Source organism: Lingula anatina, chromosome 2 (genome assembly GCF_051362555.1).
Source record: "Lingula anatina isolate TDL-2025a chromosome 2, LinAna3.0, whole genome shotgun sequence".
In the NCBI taxonomy this organism is placed as follows: domain Eukaryota; kingdom Metazoa; phylum Brachiopoda; class Lingulata; order Lingulida; family Lingulidae; genus Lingula; species Lingula anatina.
The window spans coordinates 26160312-26182920 of NC_141768.1; the positions used below are offsets into that span (position 1 = coordinate 26160312).

General features: G+C 34.2%; 1 protein-coding gene across 5 annotated transcripts; it reads right to left on the reverse strand.

The window, feature by feature from the left end:
* Positions 1-80: 80 nt before the first annotated feature.
* Positions 81-21946, reverse strand: LOC106157885 (serine/threonine-protein phosphatase 2A 56 kDa regulatory subunit gamma isoform). Of its 5 annotated transcripts, XM_013533674.2 has the most exons (17): positions 21762-21946; positions 21511-21582; positions 20105-20285; positions 12458-12657; positions 11066-11176; positions 10121-10213; positions 9531-9661; positions 9298-9357; positions 8580-8742; positions 7895-7945; positions 7308-7427; positions 5981-6105; positions 4081-4104; positions 2678-2779; positions 2380-2452; positions 2042-2164; positions 81-1711 (listed from the first exon to the last, which is right to left on the reverse strand). In XM_013533674.2, exons 1-17 carry the CDS (start codon positions 21786-21788, stop codon positions 1550-1552), a joined length of 1818 nt encoding a protein of 605 aa, XP_013389128.1. In that variant the 5' UTR covers positions 21789-21946; the 3' UTR covers positions 81-1549. The 5 variants fall into 5 exon arrangements, with proteins under 5 accessions (XP_013389128.1, XP_013389129.1, XP_013389132.1 ...); XM_013533675.2 differs by lacking the exons at positions 4081-4104; positions 5981-6105 and adding an exon at positions 4746-4873; XM_013533678.2 differs by lacking the exons at positions 4081-4104; positions 5981-6105 and adding an exon at positions 5430-5554.
* Between the last annotated feature and the right edge of the window lie 663 nt (positions 21947-22609).

The window sequence follows — 22609 nt, forward strand, 5'->3', positions numbered from 1 at the left end:
ATATTAAGATGCTTTCAATACATGATTGATGGGTCACCATTTTATGCTGAAAAAATTTTAAACTTAAAACGCATACACCATTTTCATTAATAGCTTTTATTCTCTGTACAGACAATAAATTGACATGGTCTCTATTTTTACAACAAAAATTTACAAGAGAATACTATGATTGGCTGTACACTGTTCATGCCACCTCTGATGATCAGGCCCCCACATGGGTGTGTAAATATACAACTCTTAAATAAATGTATAATGTAAGAATCTTGAAAAAGATTAAGGCAAACAGACTAAATTGTTTCCATCACTTCTAATTTTCCTACACTTGTTGGTAGAGTAATCAATTGGATACTACATCCATTTTTTTTCTTACGTTTTCATTGTGGCAACTGGCCCTCTTGACAGTACCACTTCACTTTGATTTTATTGTCAAGTAAGATGTCTGGACCCTGAGATACAACAGCAACAGTAATACTACTTGATGGGGATGATAATAGTGAAAATTATTATAATAACCTCTTAAATCCATGCTTGTACTCCCTCTAGGAACAAAGGCTATGCAGACCAATTTGTATCAGTTTCTGCTGTACTCTTTCCACTGATACCAGTTTTTTGTTACCATCTCACCAACCATACTTTATATTATGAGAAGACAACCTGAACTAAGCAGGTTTTAATATATATATATATATATATTTAACATCACTTCCCTGGTGGAAAGCTAAGATGATACATGGTTGAATAGCTGTAAACCATGTGTAACAACAAACAGTGAAGTTTGGTCATTATAGCATGATGAATTGCTTGAAGTATTTGTAATACAGCACACTAAATGATTGCAAACCTACAGCTTTTGCCTTCAGTTCCTAGAATAAACTGCAGAGAACTGGAATGCCCTCCCTCCCTCCCCATAAAATGCCTCAACTATAAGTATTGACAATAGCCTCACTGAGACATATATTTATTCTACAACAAAAATAGTCCTCTATAAATTCCTCTTTATTTTCTCATGCATGCTACAAGTCACATCCATTGTTGTACACTAAAAATGACATTTGCAGAAATATTACATAACACTGCCAACTCAGTAATTATCAATTTTTGGCTACGTATGCAAATAAAACATACAGAGGGCATTCTCGTTGACAAAGCTGCTCTCTCTGATGCAGACAATAATAAAAATATTCATTTCTCTATTTTTTTATGCACCAATAACTTAATCGTTAAAATATAAACAGTTTAGTAATCATCGATAATTACAGGTGCACATTGTGTCTGGGTGCAGATATCATTTACCTCCTATAAAAAGCTTAGAGCCACTGACCTTATTCTGCCAATATGATTACGTCTTTATATGTCTTATTCATCTCGACTCTATCAGCACTGCAGAGAATAACAAGGCGGAATGTGTATTACTTAGAGCTCACTATCACTGTAAATGGCCACTGTCTAGCAAGCAGAGCCCTGCTGCATTGTGATCCCGGAGAGAGGGTCAAACCATAGCTAGGTGAAAAACTATGTGTGACCCCATTAACCATGTGATATGTTTCCACTAGCTGTTAGCAGCATTAGCATTTGCATTTGTCTCCTTATTAGTTGATAAGTAATCATCGGCTCTCTTGTGGCCTTCAATTGCCTTGATTGTGTACGCATCATGAGGGAGTTCGGACTTGCGCCTCAGAAGTGGCTTTTCCTTGTTTTTCTTCTTCTGTGCCTAATCAAAGCATAATTGTCATATATGATTTTACATAGTTTAGTTTTCCAAAAAGTATCTCATTCCTCGGTGTTTCAAAATCATCATCATAAAAAACTCAAATTTAGCAGTCACAATCTGATGATGTATCTTGGTATAAAAAATGTTTATTGTCCATACAGCTTTATCATTCATCTATTAGTAACAAAATGATAAAACCACTCAATATGACACTCATAACGAAATATATTCAGGTACAAAAACAAAACTAAAAAGAACAAAAAATGCTGTCAACACCTTTTAGTCATTAAAATATCTTAAGTATGTAGCATATAGTTGTTGCACACTTACCTCTCTGGCTTCAGTCTCCAGCTTGTCTAAAGACATGTCCAACTCAGTGGGGTCCCCTTCATCATTCATCAAGGCATCAACTGGCCGGTTACTGTTGTCTGCTTTTATTGCCACCTTTTTGTACTGGAAAGAAATTTAGACATGAAGAAAATAATCTCTCTGATACATTCCAACACTATGGTTGGCTTTACTGAAGAAAATCAATGATTACTTGATGCCAAACCCTTTAGCCATGCTATGAATCTTTTCAATAAGAAAGCAAAAATTAACCTTAGGAAACTTGTATACTTAATATCTGATTAAAATGTGCAGTAACTTTCAACTTTTTAATCACTTACTTGGGGATTTACTTGTGCCAGGCCCTGCAGTTTCACCCAGGCATCTTCCCTCTCTTTTAATTTTTCCTTTTCTCTGCAATGGAAAAACCCTTGCTATTTTTATCGGCTGTTTTGCAGTTTAAATTGTGTGCTAGTAAAATTTTCACAAATGTAAAAATAAAGGCAAATTTATTAGTTAAGACATGAATTTGGCAACTTGTTTGCAAAGCTGCAACAGGACTTCTCTACTTAACAGCAGTCTTAAACAAGCACAGCATTAAATTTGAAATTTATTCCATTTATATAAAAATTTACACACTTCTGTCTTTCTGCCTTGTACTGCTGAGTACAGTCATCAAACAGCTTCTGGTTCATCTCCATGAACAGTTTCAGTGCATTGTATATCAAACCATGAATTGTCCTGAAATGACAGGCAAAAATACAGATTATTACCAGGTCAGGTATCAATTTATATACATCTAATACACCTTTCTCAAGCAATTATGTAAAAGCAACTCTGAAGACGATAACAAGAAGATTTTTTTCCAGAATAAATAGTTCAATTCAAACTGAGTTAACTAAATGTGATATTGAATAATGAGATATGTGGATCTTAGAAATTCATCAGGCAGGTCATGCATAACATGAATATTTGGTAACTGGGACTCAAATTTTCCACACAGGGTTGTTAAAGAAGGGGTGGTATCATTGATATGTAAATTATCTGCTCTTTTGCTTTCACAAGCATGAAGCCAAACATCTATCACTCAAAACATTATATGTGTTAAGTTGACCAAAAAACTTAAGTTATGATAAATGTTTCATTATACCTTACCAATCTTAAGAAACTAAAGGAAACCAGTTGTAAAGGCAAGATATCATTCAGTCCATATAGAGAATTTCCCCCTAACAATTACCATGAATCCTTTACCTTTTACAAGTTACAAAAAAAGACAACTTGAAAATTTTCCAAAAATATCTAGACTCAGCCTCCACCCGACAACACATTTATCTGGATGAGAAAAGAATACACATTCCTCTTTCTCTCACAAAAACATTGTATAAAGCAAAAGGGGAAAGGGGACTTTCTAATAAGCTTTGAACAACTTTACATACACAAGGATGTACATGCATTTAATATCTAAAGCTTGATCAAAATCTTCACTAGATAGGGCATGCTTAAAGCCAAGTAACAATCTCTTATGCAAGGGGGGGGGGGGAATTAACAAAAAAAAAACAAAAAAAAAACATTTTTGGCAGAATTTTTATTTTGAACTAAAGCTTTTAAGCCTAATTTATAAGCAACTAAGTCATAATACTACTTTCAAAAGTATCAATCACAATGAATCTAAATCCATATTCATATGCAATAACGATTTGTGCAAAAAAGCTTTTAATAGGAGGAAGTTATCAATAAATTTTGCAACAGTAATAACCCCATTCAATTTACCACCGTGACAGTTAAATCACCAAATATTACAAATGCACACCACAGAAGGTAAGGACCTATCCATCTAAATTATTACCTTGATCAGCCAAATAATTAGTATATATAAACAACAGAATAAAATATTGATTTAATGATACAGATAACTTCCTCCCACATTCACTTGTGGTCAAACTGCCAATGCACAGCCCAATATCATTGTAATGATAACCACACTAAGGCACAAAAGGGGTAAAAGCTAAGTGAAAAGGAAAAGTAACAACAAATTGTCTCACTTGTGGCAGGTCACTCCTGGGTACCTTCAAAGTATAAATACTTAAAATCTAAGTAATCTGCATTATTATCATCATTATTATAAGTAAGACTAATGTATATATAGTCAAATGCATATATATAAGACCTTAAACATTAGGTTGGACACTCTCTAGATCAATTTCAGGATTAAAGTGTTTGCAGTATTACAGTATGTGTACAATAAACTTTTCTGGAGTAAAATAAATTGCACTGTTACTTTTTTTTTTCTTAATCAGAAGACAATGTTTCCTCATGCATACTGTGAGTGACCTGCGCACAAGACTGACGGACATCAACAACATAAATGTGAATCAATTGTTAACAGAATATGAATGCTAGTAATTGAGCAGCACAGGCATGAAAAGATTGGTAAGTGATGCAAGTAGGGCACAATGGAAATCACGAATATCTTTTCTTTTTGTGCCCTTTTAAACATTAAATATGATTGAATCATAAAATTGTTGATCATTTAAACAAGAAATTTGAAAAATTGTTATATTAAACCCAATAAACATTTCAAGTGGTAATTTATATCTGAAGTGTATGTTAAACGACTTCATGTTTCAGAAGATAAAATGAAAATTGTCAAAAACGTTTTAGAGTAATTCAAGAAAAAAATGCACAAGCAAATTCACACAGTTCTTACTTGTTCCAGTGTGTTTTGGAGTTCTTATACAGTGCAGGAAACATAACAGGTAGTATGACACTGGCATTGTCACTGACCAAGCTCATGATGTATTCATTATTCCAGAAATACAAAGCTCTCTCCGCCACCTAAAGACAACAAGCAAGTGCACTAAGGAAGCTAATGGTAACCATGTGGCCTTGGTCAGAAGGGTGCTATGGTTGCTACAACCATGGGGGAAAAGGTGTGGTCATAGCAAAACAGCTGGCTGTTACGAGGGGGATTCAAATAATGAAATCAAGGCACATTTAGGGGAAAAAAATGCTGCACAAGTGATTCATGCAAAATGAGTCACATTCACATAGACATCATCCAAGCACATTTAGTATCTTCATGGGACTAGATGCACTTGCAGGATATCTATCAAGCATGCGAAGGTGTGGCCTTGCCTCAGCTATACATAAACATGTGACTTGGGAACAAAACAATAGGGGGCGCTAGTTCAGTGTCAAGACAGGCAGGACTAATGTTCAGTTAAAGCACAGTCTCCTCACCTCAACTTCCCATCTAAAAACACTGGAATATAAAACACAACTGGGCATGCGAGGAGGTGGTTTTCCTACAGTGCCCTTTCAGAAATATTAAGTACTTTCTGCCCAACCAAAGGAAGTTTTCTTGGAGGGAAACTTGAGGTACTAATCTTACTTGTTCCAGTGATTTTTAGTCTGATGCAAGGCCGGTAGAATTACGGGCAGGATTACAGCAGCATTTTCACGAGCTAAATCAAGCAGGTAGTCATTACTCCAGTAGTACAGGCTGCGTTCTGCCACCTAGAAAGTTGCCCAAGGCCAGAGAGAAAGTAATATGATGAAAAAAAAAATCAAGTGTCAAAGTTGTGGTGATAAGGGGGGGAAGGGGAAAGGGTGTTACACCTGAAACACAATGCAAGCTGATCATGTTGTTTATTAACACAATCTAGCACTGCTGTTAACAGATCTTTCATGTTTCTTAAAAGATGACCATTCGGTTAGTCCAGCTGTAAACACTGGTCAACTCACAATGTAAAACACAGTTAATCTGCTTACGTACGAGTATTCAAGAAAAGTGGTTAGTTTTAATTTGCTGAAGTGGGTGCCATCTTTTAATAAACATAAGCTAGAAATGTGAACAGAAAACACAAAACAAATAGCCGAAGCATTAGGTACAACATGTATGGGCCAGCTGTTGAAGCAGCAGGTAGTGTTGTAATCTCTTACTTGTTCCAATGCTGTTTTGTCCTGTACAGAGCAGGAAACATGATGGGCAGAATTGTCTGGACATTGTCACTGATTAAGCTCAAGATGTACTCATTATTCCAGTAATACAATGCCCTTTCTGCAACCTATGAAAAAAGTTGCACAAAATATCAAACAATATCTATGCTTAAATAGATTGTTGCCCATTTCACAAGAAGTCCACATATTTAGGACACAGCTTAGACTGCTGAGAGCTGACCATGTATTTAAATGACTGCAATCTTGTCTATATGTAAAATTCCATGTAAAGACCATGTGCTCTTAAGGATTGCCTTTCAGATGCAATTTGGCTGAAATACTAAGCAATTTTTGTAAAATAGGCCACTTGATTTTCTAGACATACAAATGTACACAAAACTGACCTGAAATCAATAGTAAAGAGTCTGCATGCACCTCTAGCTTCAGAGGTTTCATATCATTTTTTGCCACATAGTAATCATTATAACAAGAATATTGTTAATTTGTACTGATATTTAACAAGAACATGCAAATATCAGTATACTTGAACAAAAGCAATGTCATTTTACCCCATCCTCAATCAATTGTCTCTCCCAAATATTATGATTATTTTTTTTTTCAATTTTTCATGCTGCAAGGAAAAACTACATAAAGGGAATTCAGTATAAATAAAATAAAAAAGAATACATAATAAAAATGGCAAACTCAGGTTGACAGGAGGACAAATAAGGTCACAAATTCAAATGATAACAATAAACATTCCATGGAATGACTACAAAAAAGAAAGAGCATTGCCCAAAGTGTTCTGAATAAAAGTGAAATCATAAGCATGTGAATAAAGATGACAAAATACAGGAATTTTTAAAATTATAGTTGTTTGTTTTTAGACACACTGATGTTTTAAGTTTCAACAAATTAACACTGCGATTAAGTTCCTCTTTATAATTTCTTTCTAATTTTGCCCATTAAAAATTAATTGTTTACTGAAAATTTTAACATGCTGCCCAGCCATAAAATAGGCCATCTTCTGTTTTGAGCAAGCTGTCCAACTTATGGCTGGACTACTCACTCAGTGGCTTAACCCTCAATTCTAAGTCAGCTTTTACTCAAATAGGGATTCTTTCATTACACTTCTCAACCAAGTTGAAAATCTACATAAAACAAGTAAATGTAACAAAATTATGGCTGGGAGAAAGAAAAAATAAAAGAAACAAAAAAAGCTGAAGGGAGCAAACCATTCCACTTCTACTAATTGTGAATATTGAAAATTATAACACTAAAATAAAAAAAGAATAAATCAAAAATAATAAATCAAATTAGTTATGCATACCTGAAAATGAGGGCTGGAGACACATTTCGCCAGCCTTTTGAAGAGGGGCACCATAATCTTGGTGAATTCCGCTGGCTCTATCACATCCAAGATCTCTTCTAGCTCATTGAGAAACATCACCTGAAAAACAGACATTGCCACAATCTCTGTCTTAGATGAAAACACTCCATATTTTACTCAATGTTCTTAGTTTTCCTACGACTTTTTAATTCAAAGTATCAGAGTAATTTTTCTGCATTAAACATGGCATAATATAAAAATATATAAATGCCATGTTAACTAGAAAAAATATTTTCAATTGGACCACTGGCCCCTTTCAGGAAGGAAATGTTTTATTTCACAACTGAGGAAAAGCTAATATTTTTGACTGCTTTATATCATTAGGTGTATGACACCAATAACATGACAGAGCTTTTCCATTAGTTTTCTGTTGCTTCTGGATGTAACGTGATCACAACAACAGAGCAGCCTTCGAATTTTTTTATATAAACAACACTGGATTGTTTTATAATCATTTCTTTGAAACAACTTCCTTATTTCTCTTAACCCCTGTTTTGCGAAGTTATTGGGATTAAGAAATAGCTCACCTCTTTTGGACTGTGTACTTTAGGCCAAAATTTTAATAATCCCATTATCACCTGCAAGAACAAATAAGATTATTTCAGACCAAAGTTAAGTTTACACAAGCAAAAAAACTCAACAGAAAGCAAGATTTGGTTTGTATAACAGGAAGTAAATAGAGTTTAAATGTAGAAATCACTGTGAGTACACAGTGGTTAAAGAGAGAAACGTGTTATCTTGGTTCAAAATCTCACGTCAAGACTAAAACCAAGGATAGGGAAAGAGAGCAAAATGTAGATCGTGTATTTACATCTTGTGATTACTGTTGTAACCATTTAATGTTCATCTGCTCTTAGTATAATGACTAGAATTATATATATCTAAGGAATACAGACAAATGTGCCAGACTTGATTAAACTTTTGAAAACATGAGAATAAAATATTAACAACCTTGGCAACGCATGTATCTTAGTGCAAAATGAAACATTCTAAGAATAAGCTCCGAATATTACTGCAAATAAAGCTTTCATTTGTACAATAAACAAATTACATTATATCAGTACACAGGGAGTAAATGGACATTCAAAATTATGACCACGAGATTAAAACACGGCAAAAAAAAATCAATATCTCTGTATACTAAATGAAAGGCATGGTATGGTTGTATGTTTGTAAACATTATGGGGCACACAGGAGAGGAGGTTTACTTACAGGCTCTGTTAAGCTTGGATCCTTCTCCAAGAACTGCACCACACAGTAGGCCAGTTGAGGGTGATATACACTGAGAGACTTCACTTTGTGGAGAGGAAGTAACACCTTTAACAAGAACACTTTGTGCTCCTCTTTCAATGGCAAAGCAAAACCATTTATAATGCTGAAAGATATATGGAAGTAAACAGATTGAAATATATGCACACCAACTGCAAGTAATTTTTAGATTTAAAAAATGCATGCACAAAACAAACATGCCAGAACTACAGATTCCAAGACAACAGTGACTTTTTCAACAGAACAAGTCCCATTAAGAAAACCAAAATTCTCAGTAAAATTTACCTACTAAAATATCAGTTTTCATTTATTCATTACATTTTTTTTCATGAAACATTGTTTACAGAGATATTATGTTGTAAGCCAAGAAATGTCCAAAAGGGTCATTATAAAATGTCTTACAATCAATTTTTTTTCTCTGTAATGCTGAACAACTGTGAACCTAAGGCATATTTAGTCTAAGCATTTGTATGAATTCACTTTCCAGGATTGTTTCAGAAGGTGACAGTTAATATCTCAGACATAAAACCATTTTAATTTTCTTTGATGAACAAATTGTCAACATTAATGTCCTATCTTCTGAAAATTTCCTAAAAATGAAACTATAAGAGTACCGTTTTTCAAACTTTGTTGTTTCTACTTCTTTATAAAGGACACATACCTCCCAAGGATTTCTAATAGTTCCGCTATTCCATTGTGACGTTCTGTTTCATAAATAAACCTGAAAATAAGTTTCATTATGTATTTGTCATTAGAATATACTGAGATTGATAGTTTTTAAGCCAGCTAACATTTATGCAACATGTGCATATTACTGTCAATTACACTTTACTATCCATTACAATGTAAAACTGATATTGACTTTATCAAATAGCATAATTATATAATTCTTACCTATAAAATATATTATTTATCTGTTTCCTGATATATGCTCTTAGACCCAGGAATTTTCCGTATATTCTATGAAGTATTGTTTTCAAAAAGTCTCTTTCTCTTGGGTCTTCACTGTCAAACAAATCAAGTAGCTGAAACACACAAAAATTGTCTTCAATCTCCAAGCAAGAAATAAATGCAGGTTTCACTGAACCCAATATCCTGGGTTTTTGCGGACTACTTAATGGCTTCTTTAGCCACGGAATTCTGTTCTGCTATAGATTAGATAGAGATGTTTAGACAGTTCATTGTTCTCAGTGTAAATATTGTATGAGTATTCCAATGGTTTCAATAACAAACCAGTGAAAATTCTTAGATATCAAATTCAATATTTTCAGTACACATTTCTGTTACTTTTCAAAGTAAAAAAAAAAGTGTAGTCTTTATAATACAAAATTCTTTTACATCCAGTCAAATTCAGTAAAAAACCAGCCATTTAAGCACCATTCAAGTGTGTTAAACATGAAACTGTAACTGTAAGACCAAATGCAAATATTACAATAGTTTCACTTACATGGTATGATAATATGGTATTGTATATTTGTACATACCTGCAGAACAAACTTTTGATCTATGTATCTTTTTGCGGTGTTGGGTTGAAAGTCTGGGGACTCAAGAAAACGTAAGAAAAACTCGTACACCAGCTGGAAAGAATAACAAAAGTATTCATAAAACATTCCATAGCCAACTCAAACATATCACAACAGGACTTTTAATATATGTTAAACAAAAACTGACTGCCAAGCAAATGGTTAAAAGTTCATACATTACATTGAGTCTTTTTTTATGTAAAACTCAAAAGGCAAACAAGACAAAGAGTCTGTTAACTACTTAACATGACAATTTTTTTGACACTGAAATGTGGTTCGTAGATGATTAAATAAGTCCGTCAATTAGTAACCATAACTTTTCACGTAATTCATAACTAATGTATTCAGGAAGTAGTGATCTTCTCGGGTTAATGAAGGATTAGGTTATTTATTCAGACCACCAAACATTACCAATCGTAACAGGGGTATAAAAACATCCCATTTTAAACTAATCTATAATGACAAACCATTTCAATGAATCACAATTAACAAGGCATGTGATTGAAAAACAAGACAAGTATGCCATCTTCATATCTATGATTTTTAAGCAACGAAGTTAAAAAAAAAAGGATAACAAAAATCTATAAAAGAGAGCTTTTTGTGTCTACTTAACAAAAACTGCTTTAATTCTAAATTCAGAAAGTAAAACTTGACTGCAATCCCCCTAGGTAAACTTGCGTAAAGCACCCAGCACAATAAGTACACGGTTCATGGACTGAAGGAAAACACAAGCTAACAAGTTACATCCAATGATATAGTCTGATAACAATCGTTTTGTTAAGAACATCCCTCATGCTCTACTGAATGCCCTTGAGGGCCACGTGGAAGATAAATTTTAGATTTACTATGCTTTTACCCTCCATCAATAAAGTTTGATAAATAAAATAAGTAATTTAATAAAAGCACCTGTAGATGTGGCCAAGCTGCCTCCAGGGTGGGTTCATCTTCTTCTGGATCAAACTCCGCACCCGTGGGATTTGATGATGGGGGTAATGTCCGGAATAAGTTTGATGAAAACTAGAAAGCAGAGAATCATTATTGTCATGTTACCAAATCAATAATATTTCAATGACCAACCTTGATTCAAGTATCATGTTATCAAATTAAATATGTCAACAATAATTAGTCATGTTGCAGTGTTTTTTGTTATGTTTTAAAATCATCTACTTTTTGGTAAAGTGAAGAATATAATGGTTAATAGTAAAAGCACACCCTTCAAGAATAATTTGGATCATTCTGAAATGATATGATAGAACAAAAAAAGTGCAAAGAATATATTGTGTTATCAAACTATGATCATTTCATTTATAAAAATATCACCAAATTTTGTCAAATGGAGGCATAAATGAAACTGATAAAACAGCTCTCTGGGATAAATTCTGCTCTGAAGTCAATTTTAGTATATTATAATATATTGACATTTCTACAATAAATGATATTTGAAAACAAAATGACCTCTGCATAAGCTGACATTTAACCACTGCTAAAAAAATCAATACCCTTTTAATCTTAGATTAATAATGATTTCATATAAAATGTGCAATGCACAAAAATGGAAATGGTTATTTGTATAGTCTGGTTATGATCTTGTTCAGAAACCACCTTTTAAATAACAACAAACTGACAAAAAATAAATAAATAAAATAAAATGATAATAATAATTAAAAAAAAATGCTTGAGATAAAGCAATGGTTTAGCAATCAAAGGAGTATAATTTCCAGAGATGTTATTGCTTTAAAACCTACAATTAATTATAAATAATGTGAGGTAATGAATTCACTTTATTGCCATTAACTGCTGAATCAGCCAATATATTTTAACAAGATGGTTGCTACCAATCATGATCTGGTGATATAACTAACATGTTAATGACAAGTTCAATCAAATCTCCATGGCAATCGCATAGTTGAAAATGTCAGAAATTTAATATGGCACTGAAATTGCCTGCCAGACATTTGCTTCATGACCAACTTGTTTCCCTTCATATGCAAGACCTCACATGAATATGAGAAAAAAATAATAATAATAAATAATAAAAATAAAGCAGTGGTGATATATTTGCATGTTTCAATTACTTTAATCAATCAACAGCCGATTTATATTTTCAATGTAAACAGACTCAATCACTCTGAAAGGGAGTTCTAGCCCTTGCTGAGCATAAAATAATCTGTATAGAACTGAATTCATATTTAATTTCAAAAAATGAATATTCTCAGGGTCTGGTCAAATAATTTATGATTAGTCTTTGCACTGCGGATGAAACTATTGATTTTTTAGATTGCAATATTCTTCACTTACCATTTGTATACACTCTGGATAAATGGCATCTGTTATAACACCCCGATTCTGTTGCACATATTCCACCATCTCGTTCAAGGCTGCTCTTTTCACTTCCTTCCATTTTAAATCACTCAGAGGGTCCTGGACGAAATCGAACATCACACAACACTGCCTGATCTTCTGCACAAACAGGTCCTCGCGCTCTGCTGGCGTGGCATCTGTAAGTTTAGGGAAATGGTGAAAATTTTGTAAATCCTTGGGTCTTTCTACAACCGGCCTGATCCCCTTTGGCTGGCCACTGTACTGTTGGTGAAGCATGGCCAAATCTCTGGTGACCCCAACCTTATATATTACCAGCCATTCTCAGATTGCAGTGCTGTTTGTGAAATAAAACAAGAATACTACAGGTTAATTGGTGTCTTCTTAGAGAGCTACATTCATTTTCCACCATTCTGTTATGGAGTCCTTTTTCTCTCCTTGCTCTTGCATTTCCAAGAAATATGCTAGTCTTGACAAAAAGAATTGGTTTTCACTCCTATCAAAAAAGAAACTCTAGCTCCTGTCATGCAACATACAAAAATCTAGGTCTAGTCTCTAGAGGCTGCTCTAATCTGCTGCAAACCAAGAGCCTTTGTTGGCTTAAGACTGATGAGCAATAGAACTAACACTACAGTAAAACATTGATCCATATACAAGTACAGAACACACACACACGATGGTGAGTAGCAACAGTGCAACTAGGTAATGGCAGTTGTTCTAAATGAATAAATCAATGTGGAGAGCAATATTGGTTTTCTTCACCATAACTTTATATGAAATCTATGGATCAAGATGACTTGAGGCATGGGCTAGGACCCAGTCTGTCTATAGAAGGGGAAGGGTAAACATATAATCTAATACAGAGCTACATTTTGCATGAGCACGGACCAGAATCAATATCCGATTCCTGACAACTTGCAACGGGCAAAACAATGGTATCACTTTATGGCATCTAAGGCCATTATGCAAATGCCACTTTATTCAATCAGCCTCCATAATCTATTTGTATTTAACATCAATAAACTGAAATTCCACGCAAAAGCATGCAAGGTAAAACACCCGAGTAGTCGTTTAATGATTTTATTCATATCACTGCTGATCCTAACACTTAACTGAGGCTACTGAATGGCAAAATCCAATGCAATTTTTTAAAATTACTACTAGATTTAACTTCTTTCTGGATTGTTTGAGGTGTACTAGTTATAAATACCAATTTGCCTTTTTCTATGCCAAACATTCTTACAAAACAAATGCAGGAACATTGTAACTTGCTATAAGATGAAAAGATACATGTGAAGACAAGATAGCAGAGACCTGCTGCATTACTCCGTGGCAAAAATATCAAGATAGATGTTAAATATAATAAATCAATAACCCCTGGATATTTAATTTCAGGCTGGAATCTGAGAATATACTTTACGGGTGTTAATATTTCCTCAACTAAAAGTCTTAATCAATCATCATCATGAACTGACTGTGCCAAGAGATTCCCACTGTATTATAGAGGTTTTCTTTTCAGGCCTTAGAAAGGCTGAAGTCCGCAGAATATAATGTTTAGAACTGCAAGGCTTGCCTGCCTTCAGGATGTGGGCGCAATAGAACTTATTTCTCCTTGAACTTCATTTCACAAAGATCACATTTAAATATATTACAACTGGAAAGCTTGCATTGCCATGCCAACATCACAATGAAATCTCACTGGATCAATAATGTGATGTAAACGGGTGGAAGCTCTTTATGTATGCCTATTTGAATGGAGCTGAAGCTGGAGGGAGGTCTTGGCCTGTGAAAAAATGAGGAGTGGGACTTTTAAGAAAATGTCTTTACATCATTTTTGATTTTGACATCTTTTTTCCCTTTAAACTTTAACTTTTGGTCCAGAAATAAGAAAAAATCTAAGCTATGCAAACAAGTGAACTGAGATGTATTTGTTCCCATCCTATACATAAATTTCTTTGTGCTTCAACAGCAGTTCTAGCTGACCTGGATTAAAACTTGTGACTATCAGTAAATAATGCCAGAAGGGCTAAATAATTCTTGGCACAGATGTCCTCAAGAATGTGTCCTTTCAAAACATTTTGAACAGAGCGTATGCTGAATATTGATTTCAGTACTCTGCATTATTTATGCAAGCATATGTACTCCTATGTTCCCATGCTGTACAAAAGTGTCATTTCATGACCTTGTCCTAATTATTAGTCTTCAACAGTGAGCACAACTGTTAACATAAATATTGCCTGATCAACCCAAATTTCTGAAGCTTGGGAATATGGGTGTTTATTAATGCCATAAGATTCTTTTATAAATCTATACATTCTCAACTTGCCACTTCAGCTTTTTTTAAATTTCACCACACAGATAAAACTGTTTTATATCTTAATTATGGCTGCGTAAAATATGTCAGCAATTTGGGTAAAACAAAATTTATGCAAGAGTGAGATCAATTCTCTAAAGAAATCATAAAATCAATTTCTTGTAGTCTGTAAGGAGTGTAGATTGTCACAAAGATATGAGGATTAGATAAAATCTCTTGCACTGTATATTATAATAACAATAATATAAACTACTACTATACGCAGGGGCTGCTTATGGCAGTTTATTTCTGATAATAATTGTTTACTTCTGAATATTCATCCTACGGCCATTTATCCCAATAAATAGTAAATCAGGTCATGATTTTTCAGAAGGCAGTTTGAATGGGGTATTAGTTGTACTGCACAGTCAACTGCACCCAAGAAACTTAAACATTAAATGAATCAAATAAATTACTAGGAGATGTATCAGTCATCACATTAAAAGATACATTATTCTTGTTGCTGGGGCAGTGTTGTAAAGATTTCTATGCGGGCAAGGCAAAGCGATTGATTTGTCAGATGACTACAGGTGTGCTTTCGATCTCCTCTTGATCCCCTTCTCTCGTACATTACCTAAAACATCATTCACTGTGATCTGGAATCAGTGTACCCACACTGGAGAAATAGTGATAGGTTTGTTGTTGCAGTTGTGGTTGGTGTGATTTCACACAGGGACCTTGACCTTCACAACTGCCTAAAATCCTTTGTTATCATGATGGGGCAAACAGTATCATAGCCCTTACCCTTTAGTCTGTTCTCCTAGGTAATACTACGCAGTCAACACTGCCTGAAGAGGGAGTGTGCTTATGTGGCCTTGGTTCAAACCTCCAGCTTATCAACTTTAAAACTATAAATCAATCCAGAGCAATAAAAGAATAAATATGTTCACCAAAAGAGCAAAATGATGTGGTTGTGACTGTTTTCTTCATAGGGCCCACTGGTAATAAGACCGATTTCAGCATATACTATGATTGTTACAGAACAAATGTGTATTTAGTTTGTCTTCACATTCCAGATTTCAATTTCATTAAATGGAAGGTGAAAAACAATTAGTGTATGCACTAAAAATGCCATAGTCACCTGAATCTCAGCTAATTATAGGTCAAAAATCAATACTTGCCTCTTGCTCTTAATTAACCTTTTCACTGCTCAAAAAGGGCAGCAATTTTCACTTTTTGACAAAAACAGAAAAAAATTAGGTACTAGTAACTGCTAGATCACTTAGCTCCATTAATTCAAGATTTCCATCACATTTCATTTGTCAAATACAAAATGTATAGTGCTGTAATAATAATAATAATAACAATTCTGAGGACACAAACCAAAACATAATGAAAGGGATAACAACTGTTCATATAGCAGATAATTACCAGAAAAAAAAAACATGGACTAACTTTGAATGTCGGAATCTATTCATTAACCATTAGTAAGTATTGGAAAATTGTCATTTACCTCTTTTTTTCTCCAAAACAGAGTTTTTTTTAATATACAGGCTATTCTTCTTGGCATGTCATGTGGGTGCTTAAATTTTTACATAGGTTTTGCGTCTACTTAATGTCTGCAGAGCAAGTATAAATCAAGCTTAATAATTTCAATACTCATCAAGACAAATCAAGTCTTCTATATACATATAGAACCTAATGGTTTTGTCCACATATCATTTCACTGGGTGAAATGCATACTTCCGGTAGCTGATGAAAATGATTACCTGCATACTATTGCACCAGAATCTCATTTATTTTGATGAAAATGATAAATCTGACAGGTAGATATTGTTACTGCATGTGTCAATAAGTGCTCTCTTGACTAGCTGTACTTACAAACAAGTTGGGAGTTATGTACATATATCATTTAGAACAGTGTAACACTGTATTTTCTCAAAAATGTTCTAAGCATGATAAACATTGTACATGGAATTTATGAGGCAAAACATGTTTTCTTATATTTAAAACAATTCACTGAGATGGTGATGGAAAATCTTGCTGGTTATGAAAAAGATATTTCAAAATGCCTTTTGCCTTATTCCGATCAGTCAATAACCGAAATTAATATTTCAATTTTCTATATTATTTGGAGTCAAACACATTCAAAACTCACACATGACTCATTCTTTTATAAAAATTTAAAAAAATATTCTTCAAATATAATAGATTTCAAATAAAGTATAGTGGAAAAAATGTATTGATCTCGTTTCAACAGTGGTATAAAAATAATAAACTTAATTTAAAAAGATCCTTTGAAATTCACCTGAAGGTCATTTGCATAAGGTTAGATGTAAAACACCTTGCCATCTGTTTAGAAGTTTTGAGGTAAATTTAGTTTGACAAGAATGACCTTTCAAAGTCAATTTTACCAGATCCCTTTTTTACACAACACATTCACTAGACTGGAATATACAAATGCATATTAAAAACCAAACTACATGAACCTCACACAAACTTCAGTAATGGCTTTTTATATGACTTTCAAAATGGAACAGCTTCTAAGTCGACAGCTATTACAATATATGGGTACCTTATCTACGATCATTTTTTATATCTGTCAACTTGCACATAAAATCTTACTGAAAGCCACCAATGCTTGATGGTAGGATAACATTTAAAAGGGTCATCTGTCATTCAAGATAAGTCTTAAAAAATGCAAGAGTTTTGTGTCATGGGCGTAAAAAAATACTATTTACAAATGACAACCAGATCTCAGGTAACAGATGAATGCTGGCAAGTACCTCAACAGCAGCAGAGGATAGTGAAGTTCATTATAAATATCCTGATTTAGGAGAGAAAGCGGATGCATAAAGCAAAACATTGGCTGTGATTTGTTTAGTCTTAGCAAGTTCCGCAGGTACACAGATTTCATCTTCTGCACCAGCCCAACCTGATACGGTTGTTACACCAAGTAGGTTACCTGGCAAACTAGAGATAAGGATTCTAAAGACTCAACTTGTACATGCATCGTGACGATGGTCATCTAAGCAAGGTCATGTATTCCCAAACAAGATGTCGACTTGGACATTGTACTTACTATAAGCTTGGTTCTTTTAAAGCATATTTGCCAAGAGCATGCAGTAAGGCTTATTTTTGAACGTCTAAATTTAAATGAAAACAACAAGAAGACTGGTAACATGAATATAAGGAAACATATCAAGTGACTTTCAGGTATAACTTTGACTTTCACCTTTTTACTACACAACATAAAAATATGTCATAAAGTCCCAACTGCAACAATACCCAGATATGCTTAGGAACTGTAGACATTAAGTACAAAAGAGCAAAAAGGAGTTTAAAGTATGACATGAGATTTTAACATAAACAAAGACCTTCATAGTGACAATACCGATTGTTTACATATAGAAGGCACCAGCTTCACAAATAACAATGCCACCTCTCTTCCTGCTCGCAACAATGAGATGAAAAGTTCATTTTACTTATTTTTTATAAAGATAGTTGCCTTACAATGTAAAAATGATATCTCTAAATGTTATTTTGTTCAAAACAATGAATTTTAAGGAAAATACATGTCTTTAGAGGATAAATGGTACCATAAGAAAGATCATCCGAAGTAGATGCATTGTTCTAACACTGGTAGAATTACCCTTGTGCCTCCCAGTCCCACCCCAAAGGTGTTTAGTTCTATACAGGATTCCCCCACCAAAATGAATTTTCTTCGGGAGAAAAGTGCAATTTTTTCCTACTAAGGAATAATTGCTTGACACATCCTTGCACTTGGATTCGATGCTTTAAATCTTTTTGATTTAATGATGTAGCTCTAAATGACAAGCCAGTCATTTAGAATGTCAAGTCTTCCAGTACATTTCATCTATGAATTACACCAGGTACCTTGTTTTATTTGACGGGCTTAATGGTTATAAAAAATCTGCATTGGGAAAGACTGATGGTAGGATATGCAGACATATAAAAACATGAAGAGTAAATTTTCAAATATGAATACTAGTAGTATACTTCCCGATTAATATACAAACATAATATATCTCTGGCACAGTTATATTCGTCTTCCAAGATTTTTTCTGAAGGAAACTAAGTTTCATTTCTGAAAAGCCTTTACCTACACCCTTTTTTATCGGGAAAGCAAACTTATTTACTCAAATTATCATTTTCCATTTTTTTCTTCTTCTATTTTACATACACTAGTATCTTATAAAACAGCAAAGAGCCATTTGCTTAGTGCAGAACACCTGGAATTCATGCTTTTTAAAATCAATGTCTACTCATTATTCATCTTCAACCAATAAAACGTGTTTCAACATCATTATTAAGGTGAATATAAGACAAAAATAATAACGAACCTATTACTGCCATAATTTGCATTGTACAGCAGTGTGCATTGTACATCATGAAATTGGAATCATTTGTCACACTAAGGCAGAAGTAAATATTCTGAAAATCTTTCCAAGAGGAATCCAAATATTTAGATATTCTTCCTCTAGCTAGTACTTACTCAGTCTAAAAAGGTAAGCTCAAATACGTCTTATCCATCCTTGAAAGTATGCCCCAGCAAATGAAATATGCCATCTTATGACTAAAAACGTTTCAGAGCTGTGATACACTAAGACCCTATTCCCAGAGATTAGGATGATCCAACCTAGATCGACCTAACTCCCTGGGGGTTCACGCTAAATAGCTGTCAGCCGAGCGGGCACGAAAGTTAATTACCCCCTTGCAGCTTGTAGTAGGCGGGACGGACAATTAAGCCAGATTATTTGACAGTTATCTAGTGAGACTCCCCACGGGGATAGATCGATCTAAAATCTATGGGAATACACCCTAGATGACAGCTAACAATAAAACATTCAACCAAAAATATATTTTTAAAACGACCAACTCTCTATGGTCTTCAGGTTATACTTTCTAATCACTATGGCAACCTTAAAAACTCCATGTTCCCAAACATCATACGGGTGTTAATGCAACAATAATGTGCCTTAAAAGACAGCTGCTACAGCTGTAAATTGTATGTTAAAGATACAATTATCTTAAAGAGTGTAGCCTAGCGAAAAAGAAACTAAGGTGTGAATCATCAAAAAAGCAGGCTGGGTGTTGGCCCTAAATTGCATGGGAGATACAACTAAATGTAATCTATTTGCAATCAATCAAAGTGGTCTGACCATATGTAACACTAAATCATATTCCTTCACAGCAAAGAAAAGGAATCATTTTTGCACGATGTAGCACACGTGATAAATTGGAGCCTAATGTCGTTGTTATACAAGGCTTAATTGACTCAGTCAGATAATATATAAATGAAAACACATTACCTTTCAACATGGGTAATTTCTGTAGTTCTCGGTTCTTGCTGATATTAAAACGCGAAGAAGACTGTCTTTTGTCCTTTTTAACGTGAGGTGGTCCAGTAAACTTCAGTTTTGTGAGTGGAGCTGGGGGTGGATGTTGATGTGTGGCTTCAGCACTGTTAGAAACACTGGCTGCTTTTTTCTTCTAAAAAAAGCAACATAATAAACATTGAACATTCAATTTAAAAAGCTTATGCAACCATTATAAGAATCATAAACGAATATAATAAAAAACATGACTTTTAAAGGAATACAAAATATTTGAAGGACTTAGAATTAATGCCTATGGTCTCATGAAGTGAATCAGTCTACACTCTCAAGAAGAAAAAAAAATGAATTCAATAAAAGATTGCTTCTTGGTGGCATAGTAATATCTGTTTGAATAAGAATCATACTTATAACTCACACGAAGTTGTATTGTGGTATCTATTTTGACTGGCATGGAGACCAAGTATGTCAACTGAATTCATTTCAAAACCCATTTTAGATCTAATATACCTCTGTGGAATATAAACAAACTTTCAAATCAAACAATCCTAAAAATAAAATTTTATATAGCAAGCTCATGGGAAAACAGTTTACCCATAAATGCAATGTCTGATTAAGGCATGCCTACTAATAGGTGGTCAGTTAAAATTTCACTGTTTTCTCATATTAATTCATTTACCTTTATTACGAAGACATCAGAAAAGTTTATAAAGGTAGAGGCCTTAGCATATTTTCTTAGACATTGCTCTCGAGATGAAAACATTATTAAATATGAATGACAATCTCTTGTCTTAAACTGGACTGTCACACTGACAGCATTAGTTTATGACCTCAACATCTCTGATACATGTTTCTGATGTATCTGGAAGAGAGGATTTGTGACAGCCGTACAAAAGATCTCTATCAAATTAATAATCCCAAGGTCAATGACCACCAAAGGATAATTTTGTAATTCAGAAATATCAATAATGTGCTGCGTCTCACTGCACAGATCACATCTATATATAAATTCTTTTTTTTAATTTGCTAATGTGTTCATTACCCTAAAGATCAAGCTCATTTTGCAGTTATTGTCATCAACACTGCTGTAACACCCACCAACAATAACATAGCATATTATTTGTTGAACGTCTACTCGAGGACAAGATTTCTGTCATAAAATAGGTGAATGCTCATACCCAACTTCAAAGAATATCGAAATTGGCTTAAGGTTTCACTTGCACAAGCAAGTTTTACATCTACTCCATAAAATTTTTCTTTATTCAATTTTCTCATCACAATAACATGGGAAATGTTGACACACGACAAGTTTCCCCGTTTGCCGCCATATTGGATTGCAAACATGGCTGCCATGATAACAGGAGTAAACGAGAGAAACGAACCTCGTTTTCCGTATTTTCTGCAGCTTCTTTGTTGCCATTCTTTGTCGCATTGGTGGTCTTTGTCGTTACCGGCTGGAAAAAGTGGAAACAAAAATGTCTCTGATCTTTGACCGCGATAAGACAGGAATGTTGTCAATCAGAAACAAACGAAAGCAAATCTGACAAAGTTGCCAAGTGAACAGCTTTACATATTTAGATAAATTATATATATATAAATGCATTGATATTTCTTCAATACTCTTGGCACCTACCTTATCTTTCTTGGTTTTATTAGGCATCGCTTGCGCCTTGTTTTGAGAGTGATCAACCCCTTTCTACTCTGCTGCTCACCAAAACCTGCACATTCGGATTGGTTGATATAGGTCACATGCCCACCGGCTTCCGGGAAGTCACATGGGTTAATGAAAACAGAGAGATGGAGAGAGGGAGCAAAAGAGAGTGACAGAGATTGAAAATTCCAATCTTTCATCAGTAGTTTTATGAAATAAAACGTATTATCTCACAATTAAAAAGGAAACTATACTTGGCTGCCTGTGTCAATGGCACTGCTGCGATGTTCTTGTGTATTCTTAACAATTGTGTTTTGTTTCGTGGCTTGATTCTGTCAATCACTCAATGATAGCCGCATGCACACTATTGATCTAGCAGTGTGCTGCTATAACTTGGCACCTTGTGCTTAGTACGGCTGGCTGGCTTGGGCAAATTACTCTGCCAAAGACCCCATTTGTTATCTTGTGACTGGAAACTTTTTTAGGGGATGGGGGCAAAATTTTGTTCACTTCATTTTCACAATTTTAAGCTACATGTACCAGTTTCTAAAAACATTTTTCCACCCGGTGATGGAGTAATCATAATCACCCACGTTACCTTGAAATAATCAATATTGGTTGTTATGTGGTCTTGTTTTCTCAGAAATTATAAGACAGGCATTAGCATTAGTGGAAGACAGGAGAAAAATGATTCTAGCTGAAGAGATAATTCAAATGCCAAGTGCTTTTATTTTCACACAAACAACAATTTCTAGGACTGTGTGTATGTGGAAGGGGGCATGATAAATGGAATCCAAATATAGGATATGAAAAATTGAGATACTACAAAC